Below are 22,095 nucleotides of genomic sequence, written 5' to 3'. Positions count from 1 at the left end.
ACTGCAGCTGCATCTTAATCAAAAACTAAAGATGTGTTACTTATCTTAAGTCAGGTCATGTGAGTTCAGGCTAGCAAGGAGAGGCAGCCTCATATTCACATGAGCTTTGACCTGCCAGCTTGTCTGAAAACTACAGCTGACTCAATTGTACAAGAATTTTCATTTAGAACTCACATTCCTTTCAAGCAAAGCGAAGCCTGCAGAGAAAGGCAAAACTCACTGCTTGAAGGGCAGCAGGAAGAAGTCATGGCACAATCTTACAAACTGTTTTTCTTGAGAAAGCAGGGTGCTCAGTGCGAGTGGGCTTTTGTGACTCACTGGATCCGCTGGCAGCCTGCAGCATGAATGAGCATTTCTTTACTTCAAAGCATTGGTAATTGCTGCCTGCCTTTCACACGGATAAATCATTTGTAAGGAATAGAGTTCAACTTTGTTTTATGCCAGCTTATGCAGTTTAACTGTGATTTGAATTGTTACGTAATTGTAATTGAATTGTGAAGTTGAGAAAACTTGACTCCAGCTCATCATTTTCCTGCCCTGATGGCATCTGTAACAGACATCTCATGCAGGTTCCTTGATGCCCAAATGAACAGAAGAAAACTCAAGCTGAAATCTTGACACAATTAAGTTAAAAGAAATATACAACTCCGAACAATCAGATTCAAATCCACTGGGAATCTGCAGACCTCAATAGCACCCAAGTTATTATTAAATACATAAAACATATGAGCTGGACATGTTAAATAGTTTCTCTTACAAAGTCTTCTGTAGTCTTATCACCCAGCTATCATATAATTGTTGGATCGTACAAGGAATCAATCGTAACTGTGCTGAGATAAAATGAGATTACTTCCTGTAGAGGAATAGCTGCACAACCTAATACAAATTCACTAAGTCAACAAAGTCTCCTTGGATATGTTACTTAAAAATGATTCAGTCAGATTTATTTTTCATGTTTTGGATTTAGAACATATACAAGCACTGTAAGTAATGTTTCCCAATTCACACTCCTTACCATGAGAGCTAAATATAAGAAGTGTTCTAAGATGCACTGAAGGATTTAGGTTCACTGTATGGTCTTTCTGCTTTCATCTCAAGCACTGCACACTTGAATTAGCACTGACAGCCTCACCAGACAGTCTAGGTAGTTTGCTGATGGTTTGCTCAAGGAACCAACCCAGAAAGCAGCTGAGCATTACAGAATATACAAAAATAGAAGGAAGAGAATCAGTATTTCATTTTTCACATGTAGGACCTAATTCTGCCTTTCCTGCACTCAAGGAGCAGCTGAGGTCACTTTCAGGTGCCTCCAGCCGGGAGAGAACAGAAAGCAAAGTCTACTTAAGGGCAGAGCTGAAAGAATTCCAACAAACTGTATGCATGAAGTCCTACTGCTCAAATTTGTCCTTTAGGGAAGGGTAAGGTGGCACTTGTGTTACCAGAGAACATGTGACACTGGCTAAAATTTCACTGTGTCCCACAAGCAAACAACAAAATCTTGACGTAATGCAGTCTCTGAGAAGATAGGGGTTTTCAACTCCTGCAAATAGAGGTGTATCTTCAAACTACACTGAAAGCTTAGAGGTTAGCAATTTATCATCCATGTTTACTACTATTTAGAATTACCAGCATAACTTCCATCATAAAAGTACACAATTTTTATGTTACCAGATATACCTTAAAAATAGCATGGAAATACAACCTGCTACATACTCTATTCTTAATTTTACTCCTTAGTTTACATAAACTGATGTATAATTTCCTTGAGATTAAAAGGACCAGAGACACAGCATGAATCACTCCACTGATGTTTGATGTATTTGTAGTTATGGCTACCCAAGATGGAAAGAGCCTTTAAAGATCTTTTCATCCAGCTGATTTTGAAGCACATATGTCTTTGGATACAAGTTGAAGCAAAAAAAAAAGGATAATCTTTTAAAACTGAATGAATCCAAATTTACTTCTACTCAGAGTTTTCTCAAACCTAACAGAACAGCTCAGAGAATAAATGTATAAACATATGGAATACCTCTGGCAAACAATTCTTCCAACTAGAGTATATTCACAGACAAAGCGTAACATGGGAATTCCTCAGACCACGTTTGTCTGCCTACTGTTGCCAGCTGCGTCTGGCTTATTGAAGAAATAATCTCCAGATACCACTCTGTACTTGGAACTGAGAGGGCAACTCTGATAACTGTTACTACCCCTTACTCTGTAGGAACAAAAAAGTAACACTGAACTAGTTTTAAGGTTTCCCCTTTTTGACAGCAGCAAGAACTGCCAAGGCTCAAAGAAATCATTGTTAGGTTAGAAAAGCAGTATAGCTAATCATTGTTTTTGAAAACATCCACACAAAACAGCTTACTCATTCAAGCATACATAAAACAAGAACATTCTGTGAAAACAATAAAATAAAATGGATTAATGATTCAACTACAAACACCACTGCGAGAATTGATCAGCTACAAACACTACAATGAATTCTAAACAAACCTTCTGTGCTGAAGGAAACGTTTTCAAGGTCAAATAAAGGATTCTTCACTGTATAATGAAATGCAGTGTGGAAATCACAGGAACTGAGGTTGGAGCCGAGCTTTCTTCTGTTCCAATATCATAAGTATTTCATTTGTGGTACTTTACCATGACAGTGGCATATTTCTATAAATGTATCATGGATTGACAGTGTTAATACTGTTTCTAAATACTTGGAAACAATACTCCAGGAGGAACACTTCAGAATTCCATTGAGACACAAGAAAACAGCAGATAATTCATCTAAAATGTTCATCTAAATCTAAATGTTCATCTGTGTTCATCTAAAATTAAAAACAGCATTTCAAAGTCACATAAAGCACACAAGGCCATGCATGCTGGAGCATGGTAGACATACCTACAATACAAAGCAGACTAAGAAAAGCAAGCCCAAACTGTACAGACTTTTAAAGATTATCTCCTCAACTTTGGTTAAAGACACTGATGCTACTTCAGCAACACAAAGGAAAGTGAAATCTACCTTATGGTTGGGGATGTCAGCCCTGCTATATATGCTATATACGACCTATGAATAGCAAGAGATAGAGAAAATTACAAGGAATATATAAGAGAGGAGATCTTTGAGGGGGAAAATGGGAAATAACGTGGCAGATGCCCAGTAGGCAAATCCAAGGTCAGGAAGGTAAGGTTCAATAAGCCTTTGGAGATAATTTAGAACAGTGATGTCTGCCAAAGGAATTCAAAAATAAATGAAGAAATTCTAGACATCTCTACATAAGAACATGACAGTCCCTCTTTTCCCTCCCTTAGGTGAGAAAACAATCTTCTTGTTCAAGAACCTATGGCTCTGTAACCAGGAAGCTTACTGGAAATATCCTGAAAAAGCTGAAGCAGCACATAGCACACACTGATCTAGTTATACAGGCATGACTGCAATGTAAATGAAAATTCAGAGAAGTGAGCCCAGAACAGTTTACCAGATGTGGCAGAACCATCAGATTAATTAGTAGGCTGAGAAGAAAACTGCATATAATTTAAGATAGAAGCTGAAACAGACAATGAAGTTACTAACAGCTTAACATTTACTCAAGAAAAACAGCTTCTGTGTTTGAGATTGTCCAGCTTCATAAATGCTGGAGGCAGCAGAAGTTTTCTTCCTTAAATGATTCCTCCTGCCATTGCATTTACTAAGAACTTCCAATCTGGAGGGCTGAACAATTGCAGAGCATGCAAGGAGTTAAGGAGTCTAATGGGCTATACCATAGAACCCATGAAATAAGCCTAAATAAGCACATAGAACCCAGCCTAAATAAGCACTTTTATGAATGTTTGGAAAAAAAGATTATTACCCTTCTGTATAGCAGATGATATTAAAATAGAAGGACCTGCAAACACAAAACTTGGAAAACAGGAAGTAATAAATGGATTCAGAATAAATAATAATGCACTTGGAAATAATAATATGAACACACACACAGAGACACAAAGAAAGGACATTTGTGAAACAGTAACAGCTAAAATGCCCTAGTTCTAACAATGGGTGAAAATTAACTGCAAAAAATATATCTTTGAGTTGCAACCTAGTAATATCAGCTCATAGTACTGGGAAAGGAAAGTACTTCTGTACGTGGATCCGGCATAATTACACACCAAGAATTTCAGTTGACTTACAGAAGGTCTAGAAGAGTTTCAGTGAACAGTAACTGGATCAACTAGGGGCACAGATAAAAGCAGACAAGATTTAGACAGCTAGTCACATACAGTTCGGTCTTTAACAGATAAAAGAGTTATTGATCAATCACAGATTCGCAAAAAGCACTAAAAAGAGATGAGGAAGGAGGAAGAAGGAAGTAAAATGACTCCAAAAATTAAGGAACAATAAGGAAGAATGGGAATAACTGTATTTCTTGATACAGGAACGTTGAATAGTCAGTTTCTAGCAAAGTCCAGCTAATTAGTGGCATTGTTGCTTATGATAGAAACAATATTCTTACAGTGAGTTGAAGTGAAAGATATAGCAAATCACAAGTTTCCTTCTCTTACATAATTCTCCGAACTGTAACTTGGGAGAGGAACAATAGTGACAGTAATTACATACAACAATAACTTTTGACTTTGTGTCCTATCTGGGTGTCACAGGTACAGGAGTCTCTATTATTATCACTTCACATGAAAACATGGGTTGTTTATTTCTATGCTCAGAACTCTCAGAGTTAAAATAAAACTCAGCAACAACCTATGCAAGTTGCACCATTCAGGACACTAACAATTAATGTCAAACTTGGACCTCTCAGCTGTCCTTCACGTGAGAGTCCATCTAGAAATTCAATTGTTTCCTGTCTTTGAGACTTACATGATTACATTTCCGAAACAGCAATGATGCTGCTTCATAAAGCTCAGAGAGGGATTTGAAGAATGGTTTCAGGGGCTGGATGATGCCACTATATCCCTTCTGTACAAAAGGGAAACGTGTACATGACCTGGCCAAGAACATCTCTCCCACCTACAAGCCATAAAAATATGTTGTTGGATAAGCAGAGCATTCTGCATAACCAAAAACTTCTGAAATAAATAAGAAAACAAGATAGATCCTCAAAAAACAGGGAAATTAAGGGATGCAAATAGTTTACCTAAGACAGAAATGACATTTATCTTGTAAAACATTTATGTAAGATTTTTAAACATAACTGTTTTGATGGTCTCAAATGTTTGGATGAGAATGAAACTGATTTATGCAACTGAGACTGGCCAAGACACCAATTCCAACTGTGATCCTGATAGTTGTATATTATCTTCATATATTGGAAACAAACACAGAAAAAACAACTTTAAAAGGACATTAGTAAGACTGTATAGCTTAAGCCATCAAGAAGGAGAAATATTGGAATGAAACATACTTGAATAACCTTAGATCGGCACCTTTGTACGTTCAGATTATGACACAGTCTTTAATTGTATGATTACATACTATTTTTCCACACAAATTCTGACTCATTCAGCATAATGAATAGTGTGTACTTAATGAACTATTTTTCATTTATCAGCTATTCACCATTGTTCAGTACTTCCAGGACTTATTTGCTACACATTATTCAGAGTCTGCTCTGAAGACAAATTAATGAATTTCATCATGGGCTTTTCCAAGCACCTCAAGGGTTTTCCAGACGACTATGGTGCCTGGATACTTAATAAATATTCATTAGTTTATTTTAAAAACATCTCTTGGAGGGGAGGCAATTGTATGGCTTCCATTTTACACAGAGAAAACTGAGGCACAAAAAAGTTAAGATAAATAGTGATTTTCAGTACCTATTTAAGATGGATAACCTAGCCTTTCTTCAAAGCACTTAGCACTGTGTTTTACATGTTCCAAGTCTCACTCACTCAATGAAATTAGTTGCCACTGTTGACTCTCAGTATTCCTGAAAGCCTCATTCCATGTTACTAGAATTAAGCAAGCAAAAAAGGAGGAACACAACAAGTAACAGCCCACTTTGAAAATTAGGTAGCTCTTGCTCAGTTTCATGCAGAAAGTCTGAAATAGCCTTCAGGTCAGAACTAAAATTTCTTTCTCCATTATTTCTTCCCCTACCTCCCAACATGCCACTCAAAACATCCAGTATTTGCTGTACAACATGAAGTATCCTATCACCATGCCAGTTCTGCCTGTGAAGAGGATGACCAAACTTTCACCATTTCCAGGCTTTGAGTGCATACCTTGGTAATCTACTATATCTGCAATTTCTTAGCATTTACAGAACATCAGGAAAAAAAGAAAGAAAAAAAAAAAAGAAAAAACAAGTAAAATCCTACTCATATCTTCATCTCACTTCTCATACGTGTAACATACTGGAACACCCAGTTGCACAGCAGCCATCTCCCCGTATAGCTACCATCTCAGCTGAAGGACTGACCATCAGCCATACCAGACTACCATCCTTCAAATGAACAAATACAGTAAAGGACTGTCATGCTTTGCCAGTAGATTTCAAATATCTTCGCTGGCAAATGAACAAGAACTACAAGGTATCCTGGGATCACGTCTGGCATTTGAAGTCTGCATACACTCATACAGATTGACCTTTGTTTATCACACCAAAAGACAGCTACTTCTGTACTGTTTCTTGAGCTCATCTGCATTCCACCCCTCCTACTCCCCAGTCACAATTCAGGAGTCCTGTTCTTCATTCCTAAGGCTGCCATTTCAATCCTGGCCTCTTCACTGAGCAAGACCCAGTTACATTTATTTATTCCTAATCTCTGCTGTCTGTACTTCCCCTTTCCACGTTCTCATACCTTGTTCCTTCTTTGCAGATAAGTCTCCAGGTTTACTTTTCACAGGCTCCCTTTTCTAATTCCACTCTCCATTATCAAACCCATCTAAACTAGATGAACATAACCTCATATTTTTTCCCAACTTTATTTCTCCATGCATCCCATCTCAATTCAGATTTCCTCCCTTGCTCCTTCATTCTTCACTCAGTCATTATTCCCACCTCTGTTTTCACATTCAATCTAATCCTCACAAACATCTCCACCTATTAAGTTTTTCTTGTTCTTCCACCCTTGACCAGCCTCAGCCTGTCTCTACTAGCTCCAAAGCTACGTGCCTTCTGGGTCAGTTCTCTGACTCTTTTCCCCAGTCCAACCCACCCAAGCTCCAAAATACTTGTTGAAGATTTGTTACTCTGTTCTTCTTTCTACACATAAGTTGTCTTCTCTTTCCAACCACCTCTGCCAACTGTAAGAGCAGACAGTGCCGCTGCTCTCCCTCAGGCAGGAGGCCAGCAGCTGAAGAGCAGTATCTGTAGGGGGAGCCCTGCACAACAATAACGTGAAGCTTCATGAAATTCAGATGTTAAAACCTAAGATTGCTCTACCAAGTATCTGGAAGGGGCTGTTTTTTAAAAGGTTTATAATTTTACATTGCTATATATATTTCCATAGAACTGGCCTGTTTATGACACAGAAGTTGTGTATCTACTGAAGGTTTAATGCCCAGGTAGGGGTAAGACAACATTTATGAAATGGTCACCAGAATTTTTAATACAACTCAAACATTCTTTCTTGGCCAAAGTCCACAGAAACATGGCTGCACCATCTACATATGACAGAGGGAACCAACACACAAGATGAACCCATCAGAGTTGTAAGGAGCTAAACGTTAGACTGTGCAACAGACATACACAAAGCTGTACCTGTAGACTCACTGAAAATAAGAAATGCTAAATATATTCACAGATCACAAAACATACTGAAAGTAAGAGCTGATAACTGGCTTTGTAATGTTGCCTTCACTTTAAGCCAAACCTTACCAGATGTTTTTATTCAAAGATTTCCAAAAGGCATATGTTTATTTTTGTTTGAAATTGTTAAGTCTTCTAAATGGTCTGATTCACTATGAGATGTGGTGATGCTTGTAAGAACATTAAAACAAACAAAAAAAAAATACTATAAAAATACGAATCATAATATCATAAATTGCTTGTTCCAATTCCTGGATTTCTGGCTCCTGCATTTTCCACTACAGGACGCATAACCCCATTTTCCAAGCACAACATTGTTCAATATTAATTCCCTCATCTTAAAAAATACAAGACAAAATATTTTGGTCTCTGAGTAAATGCTCCATTATTGCTTATGTTTGTTAAAACAGTGTCTGTAATTCTAAATTAAATGCGCTGTAGAATTCATCATGGTTGAATTTGTAAGGATATCATTTTGGCTGGATGCCTTCATAATTACAGCTGGGGGACAACGGGCATTTTCCAAAGGTTAAAATCTAGCTTATTTTTAATTCGCTACAGGTAATACATTAATGTTAATTGCAAAACTTTGACTGACCTTGGTGATACCAACACACTACCTTGAGAGCTAACTCTTTCACAATTGGGATATCCTAAAATAAATCATGATATAAATGCGCTAACTAAACCCACGTGCACAATTAGGGATCTAAATGGGTTGTATATGCATTTCCATGCTTATCTAGAAAGATTAATGGCCAAATCTTTGCTTGCTTGTTTTTACGATCCCATTTAAACAATCTTTTTGATACATAAGTGCCACCTGTAGGAAGTATTGAAATATGTTCTAATACAACCCTGTGCCAAGTAAGGCATCGAGCTGCATATTTTATATGTCCAATACAGGTTTTTCTTTCAGAAATTCAACCCTGTACTGTAGGAAGCAATGACCCTGTATGATAGTGGCTTACTTGATGAAGACCATTTTCTAAAATCAGAGCTATAGGAACAACATTGCTTTGTAGCACAGTCTATTCAAATGAGAATTAAAATTATAAATTAAAAACACTGCATTGTTTCCATTTGCTGGTGTGTATAAGGCTATTTCATAGAAATCAAGCAGTGCTTTACTATGCTGTGTCAAATTAAACATTGCCTGCAGTGGCTAAAATGGAGGGCTTCACCACAGACAAATATTAAGGAGTGCATAACTTATAAAATAAGCAATAAAAAAAAGCTAACTTGAAAAAGCATCTCAGCAAAACAACAGCCCGGCCTCAGTCACACCATATACGCCAATCAGTTTCTCTGTGTGGTGTGCTAGGCATGAATGGATGGGAGTGAGTAATGCTGCCTTAGATCAAACGCTGAGAGAATCCAGTCACTTCCAAAGCTACCATAAAAATGATGATGAAAAAGAGTTTCCAATTCCACAGCGATTTCTTCGATATTTCAAGAGAATGTTGTAACTATTAAGTGTATCTTCATCAAAGTGAAGAATTTCAACACAAATAATCAGTAAAAAAAAAGCAGTAATTGAGGAAGCTGGGCTGTTGCCATAAACATCACCTACAACACTTACGTTCCAAAGATGTATCACAACAAGGAAATAGCTTCCTCAATTATCTCACTCACTGATGTGGTATTTCCATCCCCCGGGATATTTAGCAGGTAACACGATCGAAACAGATCACGTTAAGAAACGGGAAGTTATTTTTGATCGCTACGTACACAAATGAGGAGAACAGCCCGGTACACCGACACAACCGATACTCCGCCCTCCTATGGAATAATTTTTCATTGTTCTGCACATCGCTGCCTCCAGCTCAGTCTGGTCGGTCGCTGCTACTTGTGCACTAAGACACGCGTTCAGCATTGACTGCGATCTCCATCGCCGTGGTGGCAGCAGGCGGCTCGTTCCCGCACCCAGCGCGGTGCTGTCCGCGGTGCTGAACCAGCCGCGGTCCCTCTCCGCGCCGAGCAGCGCCGGCATCGGCAACAAGTTTCGCCCTCGGCGGACGCACCCGGGCGCTGCCCTGCGACACGAACCAGCTCGGGGCTCCAGCCCCGGCGGGATGACACGGCCCACACCGGGCCGTGCCGCAGCTCCCCGCCAGGACAGCCGCACTGCCGCACCGGGGGGTGCTCGGGGCGCGGCGGCGCGCCCTCCGTTCCCTCCCGCAAGTCTCAGCCTTCCGTCCGCCTTTTGTTCTCGGTGCGGGAGGGCGGCGGGCGGGGTGGGCGCGGGGACATCTCCCCGCAGTGGGGCTAACAAAGGGCCGCACGCCGGAGGGATTAGCGCGCCTTACATCCGCCGGGGCAGCCGCAGCGCGCACCCGGGGATTACCGCGCCGAGCCGCACTCACCGTCCCTCTCGCAGAGCTGGATCGCCTCCAGGCTCAGGTTCTTGATCACCTCCTCGCAGGGGCTCGTGGGGCTGCCCACGGCGTGCGCTAAGCGCGGAGCCTCCATCGCGCCCCTCGCCGCTCCCTGCTGTGGGGCTGGGGCTGGAGCTCGGGCGTGCAGAGCCGCGGCCGCGCTTCCCGGCGCCGCCCGGCTGGCTGGGCTCGGAGGAGGCGGGCGGCAGCGGATTTGTCGCCGCGGCGAGATGGGGAGGGGGCAGCAGAGAGACGCGCTCCTCGCACCCCGGGAGCCGCGTTTAAAGGGGCCGCCGCCGCCGAAGCACGACGGCAGCTCGGCCGGCTCCCCTCCCCCACGCCCTTATGTAACGCCGGCGGAGCCTCCACGCTCGTTCCCCGGCGGCCCCTCGCTGCCCTGCGCCGGGGATCGCTACTAACGGGGATCGGTACCAACGGCCGCGGCCGCTCGTGCCCCCGGCGCCCCGCAGGACGGCTCCGCAGCGCTTCCGCCGCCTCCCTTCCCTCCCCTGTGCCGCCTGAGGTTCCGTGCCGAGGGCTCCCGCGAGCAGGGCAGCACTATCCCCGGTCCCTGGCTTCCCACGGCGAGCAATCAGGGTGGGTGCACCCAGCATGGCGAGGAACTGCAGTGCTGCTTGCAGTGCCTTTAGTTACGCAAGGAGCTAAAGAAATGTTGGCTGTTGCTAAACCAGGGATATGCATGTCAGGACAGGGTGCAAGAATTAGTCATTTCTGCCTGCCTGCCTTGCACACATTCCTCTTGCTCTCAGTGCAGAAATAACACCCAGAGTTCACCGATACCATCGCTATCCCCACCAGTACTGCTACCAATGCTATCCCTATCAACACCACCCCCACTGACCAACCCCATGCCATGCCAACCCTGCCCAGCCTTTTGCAAGAGGCATATTTCATTTCTATCAGAGAAAAACAATTCCATCTCAGCAAACAGCTTCAGGAACAAGAACTGGGCTCAAAAGGAGGAAATTTAATTGTCTATGAGAACCCTGATCCCTCTCCATAGGCCTCAGTGGAGATGAAGGCCTAGGCCCCTGCGAGCACACTGTGCTTTCCACAAGAGCCAGCTCTGGGATAGAGCACGGCTGGAAAGCTTGTATCCTGAGAAGCCAGTGTAAGCCTGTATCCCGCCCTGCAGTGCACAAAACAGTCCCAACCCATCAATTGCTTTTTCACGGTCATATGTGGTTCCATAGAGCCACTGACAAACTGCACCCTGTGGCAGCACACAGCGTAATGTCTGAGAGTCCCTGCTGTGAGCCTGAGGTACGCCTGGTCTGCACCTGCTTTGCAGTGCCAGGAGACACCCAGCATTCTCTCTCTGCTCCAAAATGACAGCAAGCTCCACACATGACCAAATGCTGGTCACAGAGGTGGATTTCCACCCGACTGCAGGATCATCCTGTTCTTGATAAAGGATTCTAGAGACACTAATCTGAGGAAATGAGCTCTGGCATTACTGTGCACAAAGCCATAGCCACGAGCTGCTGTCTGGGAAAAAGGAGCAGAACGGAGCCGTGGCTGCTGGCCTGGCACCTTCAGACGTCTGTGGTGCAGCACAGGGAGAAGTGAGAGCCCTTCTCGCACTGCCTGCACTTTGCTTCCTTACTCACCTTCTATCTGATCCTCCCTCTTTGTCTCTCTCTTGTGTTGTTGTTTTTTTTTTTTACCTCAGATGAAAATGTGAACAGAAGTGTCAGGCAGAGGAAAAATGGAGTGAGTGGAAGGAAACCTGAAGGAAAATGAAAGGAAAGCAGTAAGAGACAGGGAAGGAGTGTGAGTCAATGGGGAGGTGGGAAGGGAGAGGAACATGTGAATGAACACACAGACAGAATGAGGACAAACGTAGAATTCGAGAGGGGAGAAATGGAAGTGGGTGAGACTGCATTCATCAGGTTTAATTCTGGCTCTGACAAGCATTCATTCCCACACAGAAGCAAACCCTTCCTACTCAATGCTGCGAACATTCTTAGCACACCATCATTCCTCCATAAGGCTGGGTGATTTCTGTTTGATGACTGAAGGTGTGTTTAGTCTCTCGGCACTATGTTCCAGGTTCACTCCTTCCCACAACAATGTCAAATGTTGCAGCAGCTCACACAGTTGAGCTGCTTATTTGCCAAAGCACTGCACAAAGCCTGTTTGAAGCAAGCATTTTTGCTGAATATTGAGGCAATTTGCTTTTTTAAAATTACTATTCTCTCTGTTTTGTACATTTTTCTTTCCCCTACTTTTTATTTTGCACTATTGAGGTTGAGTTTTTAAGAACTGTTGGATTTTGTGTAGATCTTTGGAAGCAGACAGCCTTGGGAGTGTTCCCATTCCTCCAAGGCCTCTAATTTCTCAGCTGCCTCTTGGCAATAACCCCTGACTGAGCTGCATCTATTCACCTCCCCAGACCATCAGACTCTTTCTGAAGAAAAGACCAGTTAGTCTACAAACAGTGGCAGACTTCTGTGGAGTGGTGCCACAGAGAAACCTACTCCACAGCTCTGCCCTTCTAAAGCACAAAATGAGCCAGACCTGCCTGTGACAGCGTTTTGCAGTCACTCCTCTGACACGCTTCCTCCAGCCAACAGCTTTTCCCATCACCTGGGCGACACAGAAACACTTCTTATAGCTCAAATTGCTCACAGACTTTATTCCATTTGCTGTACTGGAATCACTTGGTGATACCGTCGATATTTCAGTCTCAAAGCATACAGAACTATGCCTGTGGTCCTCTTACCTAAAAGAGCTGTACTCTGGCTGTCTCCTGAACAAGGAATAGTACTATCTGAGAGACAGGTTACGTTCATGCTCAGGGATGACAGAGCCTCAGCTATAATCAAAAAGTTTATTCTGAGATGGATTATCCCTGACAGTGTTTAGCAAAAATGTCACATACCACAAATATGGGTCAACATTATGTAATGGGATGGCTGCCAATGGCAGCAGAATACTAGAGACAACAGCGTCATGTGTCCAGAACTGCAAATGCTTATGATTTACCAGAACAGCAACCTTTAGCACATTCGGCATTAGATAAACAGGGTATTCCCAGTTCCTGTAGCTCAACAAGAGTTTATCTGTCATCACAGCAAACTTGTGCAAGCAGAAAGCAGCAGCATTTTCTAACACATTACACCTACCAGGAACATGAGCAGTGGCACACACCCTGTGCCAGGCCAGGTGCAACTGCCACAAAGGTCTCACTGCAGGGCTGCCATGTACAGCAGACAAGCAGAGCCATCCCCTGCACAAGTGCGTAGCTTCTTTCCTAGAAGCCTACTACAAGTTCAGTCCTGCCACTGTTATTTAGCACCCCACTTTGGGAAAGCCACCCCATAGCAGCACGGAGCAGTAAGGCAACCGCATTGTTCTTACTTGAAAACACTTTCACAGTTCACACTAGCAGAGTTGAAAAAGAAACCTCCTTTCTCAGACTTCAGCAAGAGTTCCAACTATTCCTGCCCACTTGGGAATAAAGAAGACTTATGTCATTGCTCAATGGGCTGTGGAAACAGAAGGCAGAAAGGCTACAGACATGGCTTTCAGAAAAGGAAAACAAGGAAGAAAAAAAGGCCTCTTTTTTTTTTTCTTTTTCTATTAATACGTTGCTTTTGAGAAGAGCAAAACATTAAAGGACAGAAATATGGAAGGGTCAAAAATACCATCCAGTATTTTGAATCAGTCCTAAAAAGGAGCATTGACTAAATTTAGCAATTAACTCCTGAAGTTTCTTGGGAAAAACACTCCACGGTTTCACAGCCATTCTTTGTCTTCAGGGGACATTGCAGTGTTCCAGGGCAAAAAGACACATACTTGCAAAGCATTGCATACAAGATATTCTTGAAACACCACAGGAGTGAAGAAAATCCTCACAGTAATGACAGGAAGACAAAAAAAAGATAAAAGATTTAAGACCCTCCAGTGAAAGCCACGACTGTGCCGAGTTAATGTGCAGTGTGACACAGCTTCCTTTTCTACACTGAGAAAGACGTTGATGTATGACAGTTTGGCACACTAGGCACAGTATCTCACTGGGAATTTCTTTGCTTTTTCTCAGAGAGCATAGCAAGGGCCCCCTCAAACGCTCAGACAGGGAGGGTGATGGTAACTGGCACCCTTTTTTCTCTGGGAAAATCCAAGGCAGAGCTGCAGAGCACTCCTGAGCTTCCCCCCCCATCTCTGCAGGGTGAGCACTGCAGCCAGGCACCCTAATGGCAGGCTGCAGTCCTCCTGGAAGGGGTCTGCTGCTTTCTTCCCTGATGGTGCTAGAGATGCTGGGAAGCCCTCAAAGTTTCTGGAAACTGTCCAGTGAGATAAATACAATAGCTCACACAGCTTCAAATATCTCTCCTTCTCTCTTAAGAAGGCTTCACTGCAGCAACTGCATTCAGTTCATGCATTTAGGCTATTCTTGCAAGGCTCTAAAGCATACTACTGAACATCAAAGACAAAATTCTGAGGTAATCTTGCGACTTTCTGGTGCCATGGGATGCACTCAGGAACCTAGTTTTTTTGTATAGCAGGGAAGGGAATCTATGTGGGGAAAACTAGTCTATTATGCAAGCAAAAAACCCATCAATGAGGGAAAGAGGCAACTCTGCAGATATGCAAGAGAGGGTCACAAAATTAGCACAAACAGGGCAACCAAAGTTTGACTCTTTTCCCAGGACAAGTATCAGACAGTGTCAAATGCACTTCAAAGCAACCAGCTCCAAAACAAACAGAAAGAGGTGGCAGTGGTTAGACTTGTAGAGCTCCTTGCCAAAGGAGACTGTCAATGCTAAAAGTTTATCTCAGTTCAAGGAGAGGCTGAAAAGAAATCCTTTAGAGTTACTAAAAGAGCAAGTGATTCAAGGTCCCTGAGCTGAAAACAATTAGAGACTGGGGAAGTGTTACTGAGTATATACATGTGCTTATCCTGCTATTCATCTTCTCTCAACATTCATGTACAACCACTGCAGAAGACGGACTTGGTAGATGTTAGGTTTGACTCAGCACATCAAGGAATTGCCCTGGTACCTGCCCCTTTTATTCCCCATTCCCTACCTCATCCCCATTCATAACAGACACTCCAAAGTATGCCACATTCCAGCTGTACCATCTGGATTTGCAACTCCCAACCTACTCTGAGCAATGTAAACAGTTAAAAGGAAACATTCCTCTCAGATTAATGGAAAAACATCAAGCAAAATATCATTTCATTAAAGCTATTTATGGTGCTTTCTGAATTTCACTTTTCTCATCTGCTTTATAAAGCCCAAATAAGCATTTAGAAAAGACAGATTATGTCACAGATGACTGTAATGTGTTTGTGGCTTCATAACATTTATTTATTGCCTAATGGGCACCAAGTACTGTTAATGTTTGGCATTATCATTTATTTATTTGCTTTTCTTTAAGTTCAGCCCCGCTTTACTAGATCCATAGTATCTCTGGGGAACAACTAGAACTTTTTATATTCCCTCTCTCATCTTTGCTGCTAACCATGCTCCTTACTTTAGCATCATCTTCACATTTAATTAGTGATTTATCCTCCAAATGTTGAACCATAACTTGACCTTTAAAGGATAATACTGAGTGCACACCCTTAAACATGCTGACCTCCATTCAGATTTAATTTCTGTCTATGGTTCTGAGGCCAGCCTGTAATACCTTTAAATGAATTCTAGCCCAAATTGACTTGAACCAGTATTTCCCTAAAGAAATTCTGCAATGGGTCATCAAATGTCTTTGTAAAGTTTTGATGCCTGTCTGTACTCTACCAACTTGTCACCATTTTAAGAAAAATAAAATACATGCAGGAAGGAACTTTCTTATTACGGCTTAGTTTACTGCAGCACTGGAACTATGCTCTAAAAATAATAATTTTCACAGTCAGTCTTAATTCAATTTTTAAAGACCTGCGTCATGCTGGCACTTATTATACTCCTGATAGCTCCTCAATTCCCTGTGATATTTTAACTAGATGTTCCATCACTTCCATAAATACCCACAGGGACACCTCAACTATATTTGTTCAAGTGATGATATTTCATTATGTATTTCTTACTTACTTTTTCCTAGCAGTTCACAATTACATCAACGATTTCTTAACCAACTCATTATTCAAAGTTTAATCACCTTCCCAATAAACTTCGTGGCAAAAGTCCAATTAGTTTTAGTGGGGATAAGAACTGGTCCGAAAATTTATCTCCCCATTACAAATTAATTACCACTAGTATTTCCTTGGTTAAGTCATTTTGCTGTACTGTGCCTTCAGGACTTAAAGCAGTCTCTTCACATTATCTTTAACCTCTTGGCAGCCATTTCAGTGTATCCTTTGCCCATTCCTATTTTTCTCACATGCACTAAATTGGAATGTAAAAGCCTATTTTGGTGGCCCTCCAGTTTTCAGTGTAGTTAATATTTTACTTTTACTTGTTTAAGCAGCCCACAGTGACCAATTCATTTCTTCAGTATTTCCCAGTTTCACTGGAACAAGATACAACATTTCTGCTGGCATTCCATTACAGTAACTAAGAGTCTTTCCCACAGCCCTTCCCCTTTCCAGAAGGACTTTCTATGATTATTTTGAATGGTTCTGCACATTAGATTTTCCTCATAAGACTACACCTCTTCATTGGGTGACATAGAAACTCTTTCTAAACATCCATGAAGGAAGCGACACATAAAAGGAATAAAGAAAGTCTGAGTGGTTCTTCAATGTCATCTACCAAACTAGTTCTCTTACACCTACATAGCTTTAGGTTTGTTTTTGTATTGGCGCAGAAGATGGTCATCCCAGAATAATCCTGGTGCCTGCCAGTTTTTGTGCCATCAAGACTACTACGGCTCAGGTGATGTGGTAAGACAGGAAAGACATCATTGTCTTATTCCCCGCTGCTGCTGTGAAGAAAAGCTAATTAACTGCTAAGGAAACAGAAGGAAAATTATGCTAAATGAATGAGAAGGGGAACACCCAGACATTCCCTCTCCTTGGCTTAGAGCCTAGATATGCAGTGGGACTAGTCTATATTTCACTCACTTGACTCATAGTCACTTACTACTAGCTTTTATACTCTCTTTCAGATCTCTGATTATTAAGTACAGCATCCACAATTAGAATTTCACAAAGAAACGCATTAGAAGCAGCAATTAAGAGCGGTGTTTTACAAGTCTTCTTTTGCTCTTATAGGAGTGTATGCCTGTTTCAGCAGCCATATCCAGGCAGATAAAATAGAGGGAGTATGCAAACAATAAAGCAACCATAGCTTTATAGCACTGTTTTAACATTCACCAGTATTTGAATTAAACCATGTTCTGCTCTGAGCAATATCTTATCGCCGTTACTTGTGTTCTGAATGTATGACAGCACTACAGGATGCTATTTATTTTCACCATTGCAGTCGTTACAGACTTGCTCCAAAACTGTTTAGTGAATGATTCCCTGCTCCTGGTTCTTACAGCAGGCCGCACAGCAGGACTACTGCAAAGGTTGCTGTTAGCCAAAGGGGCTTCTTAGCCTTAGGATCCTTTGACAGCCAGTGGGAGCAGTAAAGTCCCAGACAGCAAGTCTCCACAAGAGCGCCTTGTAGATGTGCTCAGTTACCCCCATAGAAGTGCTTTCTCTTGATTTTACAGGATGGTGAAAGAGATAAGCATACTGAAACTAAAGCTAGTCTTTGTGAATACCCCCTAGATTATTCTTATATATTCATAACAGCTGCCACTGATAATCTGCAGGATACTCTGTAATGAGAAACGAGAACAGCAAACAAATGTGGCTAAAGCTGTACCTGCTGTGCTAATGTTAGCCTTCCTAAAAGCCTCTCACCTCCCCGTCCAAAGTTCGGGGGGCTTAACATACATCACACACTTGCAGGGATGGTGCTGGCTGCAAAACAGGGCAAGCAGTCATTTGTCCAGGCACAGCTGATGCCTGATGGCAGAGATCTGACTGTGGTCCTGTGTGATGGAGGGTGGACCTGTTTTCTGATTGGTCTGAATGCTGCTTATCTGTAACCTGCTGAACTCACATCAAAAGCTTGTCATCTGTACATTTGTTCTAATTTTCTTTCACTAATTGCTAACCTGTTATCTTGTATGAGCTCTTCTTATCTCATTCACTACAGTTATTTCTCTGTTTTTTCCTTTTGGTATCAATATTTTTCATCTTTTTCATCTTCTGTCTTATTTTTCTCAGTTTTTAGGCTAACCACGTCTAACCTCATCCATCTCAGCACCAACTTCTGATTAACGTATCTCCACATAAATTCAGTTTAGCCACTGACAATACTTTGAAGGTTTGAACCACATGACATCCACCTGCTCATTTCTGAGTGGGGAGGAGAAATGAGGTAGAGAACAACAACGACAACAAGTCAAGCAATTACTCTCAACGTTGAAGATGTTCTTTTTAGTGAAATTAAATTTACTGGTGTCTTGTCCTTAGTATGACTAGTTACAGTGGCAGATGCTAAACAATAAAGCTGTCTCTGTGGATTTTATCAGTCCTGTAACATATTCCTAGTCATGCTGTAGAGATATAAATTTGCATATAAGTGAAAGTTTTAGAATAGCAGATCAACAAAAAAAAAAAACTGTATGAGATGGAGCTACATGGAAGTTTGGAGTTAAATCACCTAGATCAGTTCCACCATTTAGCTTTGGCAAATAGCTACACCACTATGGTATACTTCCTTATTTTATTGCTTTTAATATTCACCACCCTTTAAAATATGTTTTATAGCTACATCAAATTAATTTAGAGGTTGCACCTGCCTAATTATACACATGTCTAAAGTGATACAGCTGAAGTAATACAAAAACTGTATAGAAAAACCACTCAGAAGTACCCTTAATTTCTCTGTGCTGTGCCACCAAACACCTGCCAGAACCAAATTAGCCCTGGTATGAAGATAATATTGAAACTTGTGTGTATTTTGAGAGCAGAGCCAAATGTTCCTCTATAGCAAAAAAAAAAAAAAAAAAAAAAAAAAAAATCTAGACACATACCACTACCTGTATATTTACATTCATAAAATTGATTCAAGTGAAGTATTCAGCAAAGGTAGACACGGCACAGAGTGACCCAAAAGACAGATGGAAAACTGAAATTCTTCAGCATTGACCAAGAACTTCTCACATTTGCCTAATAGTGCAATAGAAACGATGCCAGCGGCACTAAATTACATCTAAATCCTCCATAGATTTCTGCAGAGTTTGAGACCTTAGCAAAAATGCTCTGCCATCACTTTTTATTGTCTACCCTGTGGTTTCATTATTTCTTGAAGCTGAATAATATGCCACTATGAAGTCGGGCGGGCAACTGAAGCACACATCAAGCTAAATCCAAGGTTAATGAGATTACTAGATATAAGATCCATAGGCTATCTATAGCCTGATCACTAAGTCTCACCCCTTCAGGAGTTAATAACAGGTCTATCGCAACCACTAAAAATGCATGACTAGCCTCTACCTGAATTGCAAGCAACCCTACTGCTTCCATCACAACAGTAGGGATATCTGACAAAAACACGACAGCAAATAATATAGGGAGAAAAAACAGTAGGGCGTTCCAAGATGTGTTCAGTGTTTTCTCTCACGCTTAGGAGGAATAAGGAGTGATTACAGAGACAGAAGACTTCTGAGAACAGTTGTTACCACCAACAACACAAAGTAATAGCCACTTGGGGCAAAGCTGCTCACTCCCAACCTGTGGCTGCTGGTTGCAGAACACCAACATAAGGGGTGCCAGGAACATCAACACAGAAAAAATATAATATAATACTAAGTAAATATATAAAAAATGTAATATAATAATAAAAAAGGGACCAAGCAGTAGGATTAGATTCCACAGAGCAGGGCCAGTTCTCCAGCCCTTCTTGTGGTGGTTCCACAGGCTATGGGAGAAAAAGTTTGGCAACAATAGTTGGGAACATCTTTCACTGCTTTTAAATATTCTCTCCTTCCTCACCCTCACCCTCATGCAATCTTATCACTGATTGATCCATGTGGACCCCAAGGCAAAGTTTTCAGCACTGGGCACACTCCTGCTGAGTTTCCTATGAATTATGAGCCAGGGTGTTTAAATAGTACATCAGTTCCCCTCCCTCAGGCTGTCTCCATGAACGCTTATTCATCTTGAAATGATGGTACACTGAGAAGTCATTTTAGCTCTTAAAGCTCCCCTGATCTCATGTCAGAACTTGAGGGAGAACAACGAAAAAAGGGAGAGGAAGAATGCTTTTTAAAGTGGAAAAAAAAAAAATAACAATAAAAAGAAACTGTAATCACAAATATTTCTGCAGTTGCTGCAACTGCCTTTAAATAAAAAGATCACTCCCTGCACAAATATAACAGCATAGCTTGTTATGTCTCTTGTAACAACTTTTGATTCGCATCAACATTATTATGGCCATTGCTGTGATGTCTTTCTTGCAGGGCACTTTGGGAAGGCGGACAGGTTGCAAACCCCTCCACATGCACACTTTTAGAGACTGTAAAGGAGGAGCAACAAATACTGAAAAGATGACCAGTCCTCACCAACAATGGGACGACTGTGCTCTCTTCCTGTCAACCAGGAACTCTGCACAAATCCCTTGCCCTGTCCTCCCCTCTAACTAAAGAGCAGACAAACACCAGGGGCAGGCTGCATTTGCTGTGTCTTATACTTTAGTGCTATACTTCAGGAGTATAGCATTGCTTCTCTTTCTCTCATGCCCTCTGCCACATGCCAGCAAGCAAATGGGAGCATGGAAGCAGCTGACTGGTTCTGATGCCAAGGTGGACTGTAACAGCCTGTGCTTGCCAGCACTTCTCAAAAGAAAGGAGAATGCAATGTTCCTCCCAAGCCTCATGTGAGGGCAGAGGGAATGAAGGTGAGCGAATACTGCTTTCTGCACTCTTTCTCCTTTTATGGGAGCTAAGCAGAAGTCAGGTTTGAGTAAACGTATGAACATTACAACATGGCAGGCTGTCCCCTACACACAACACAACAATTACAGCCTCGCAGAGCTAGCTGTCCATGTTGGGCTCTCACACTTTAGAAAAGCAGGCAAGATAACAGCACGTGAGTTTCAGTGCACCCTGACACTGCTTCTTCCCTTCCCAGGCCACAGCCCAGTGGCTGAGGCAGCCAAGGAAACACACCACAGCGGTGCTCCTAAGGCTGCCTTTCCTACTCCAAAAAGTGAGCTTCAACACAAGGCACAAGTAACTTTCCATGTGGAGGTAATGAGCAGTGCAGTAGGGCTCTGTTCTGCAGACATATGCAGGTCACATGCCTCTCTGTGAGGACAGATTGCAGCACAGTGAGATACTCGGACTCTTACATGTGAGGAAACTTCACTTGAAACACACACTGAAATGCCTACCTGTCCTCACACTGCCCTAGATCCAAGTCTGCGGGGGCTGTGAGCCACAGAATGCTCACAGAAAGAACGGGCCAACATTGGCATCATTCAGAGACAGATTATTGATCATGTAAGGGCCTGGCTAGGTCAAGTCTGATTCTATTTTCAGATCTGCGTAATGACTTTTGATGACATCTGCCCAGGATTGGCAACAAGCATTGATGAATATTGTAAACAACCAGTTTCCAAATGCACAGCCACGTGCATCCTTTCTGCTTCAGGCAGCTGATAAAGATCCATTGATGGTAGCTGCTCTTTAATATGGTAAATGGTTTTGAACATTACAGCCTTAGCTTATGTAATCTCATTACATAAGGACTGAGAAAGCAAACATGCAGAGTAGAATGCCCACAGGGGATCTAGACCTCAGCACAGGTATTGAGTTCTTAACAGTCTTTTCTGAGTATCGAAAGCTAGAAAAGAGCCGACTGAAATAAAATTCACTGACTTTAAATAGATACAAGAAAATTAAATAAGAGTTTTATCTCACCACAGAATCCTGTGAGACTATCCACTAGCTGATGTTTAGTTACGTGCATGTTCAGTCCACACAAAGGCAGGTATCTAAGCAAG

At 42.0% G+C, this 22,095-nt stretch overlaps 1 protein-coding gene across 8 annotated transcripts in view; it reads right to left on the bottom strand.

Moving 5' to 3' along the window:
- PHYHIPL (phytanoyl-CoA 2-hydroxylase interacting protein like) overlaps positions 1-22,095 on the bottom strand; it is a 56,056-nt gene that overhangs the window by 16,044 nt on the left and 17,917 nt on the right. For 4 of the 8 annotated variants that reach the window (XR_014948497.1, XM_085553990.1, XM_015865993.3 and 1 more), the window contains exon 1: positions 10,109-10,311. The exons of 2 other annotated variants lie outside the window; for them this stretch is intronic. Coding sequence is in view for 3 of the 6 variants with exons in the window: in XM_085553990.1 (XP_085410116.1) it covers positions 10,109-10,214 (106 nt within the window). In the remaining 3 variants the exon portion in view is untranslated. Of the gene's footprint in view, positions 1-9,473; positions 10,312-11,751; positions 11,871-22,095 lie in introns of those variants that run through there. 2 more of the 8 variants (XM_085553989.1, XM_085553988.1) reach the window with 2 other exon arrangements.

Source organism: Coturnix japonica, chromosome 8 (assembly GCF_054131305.1).
Source record: "Coturnix japonica strain WE chromosome 8, WE-NBRP24, whole genome shotgun sequence".
NCBI classification, from domain to species: domain Eukaryota; kingdom Metazoa; phylum Chordata; class Aves; order Galliformes; family Phasianidae; genus Coturnix; species Coturnix japonica.
The sequence above is the reverse complement of the archived record's forward strand: the minus strand, read 5'-3'. Positions and strand labels throughout refer to the sequence as shown.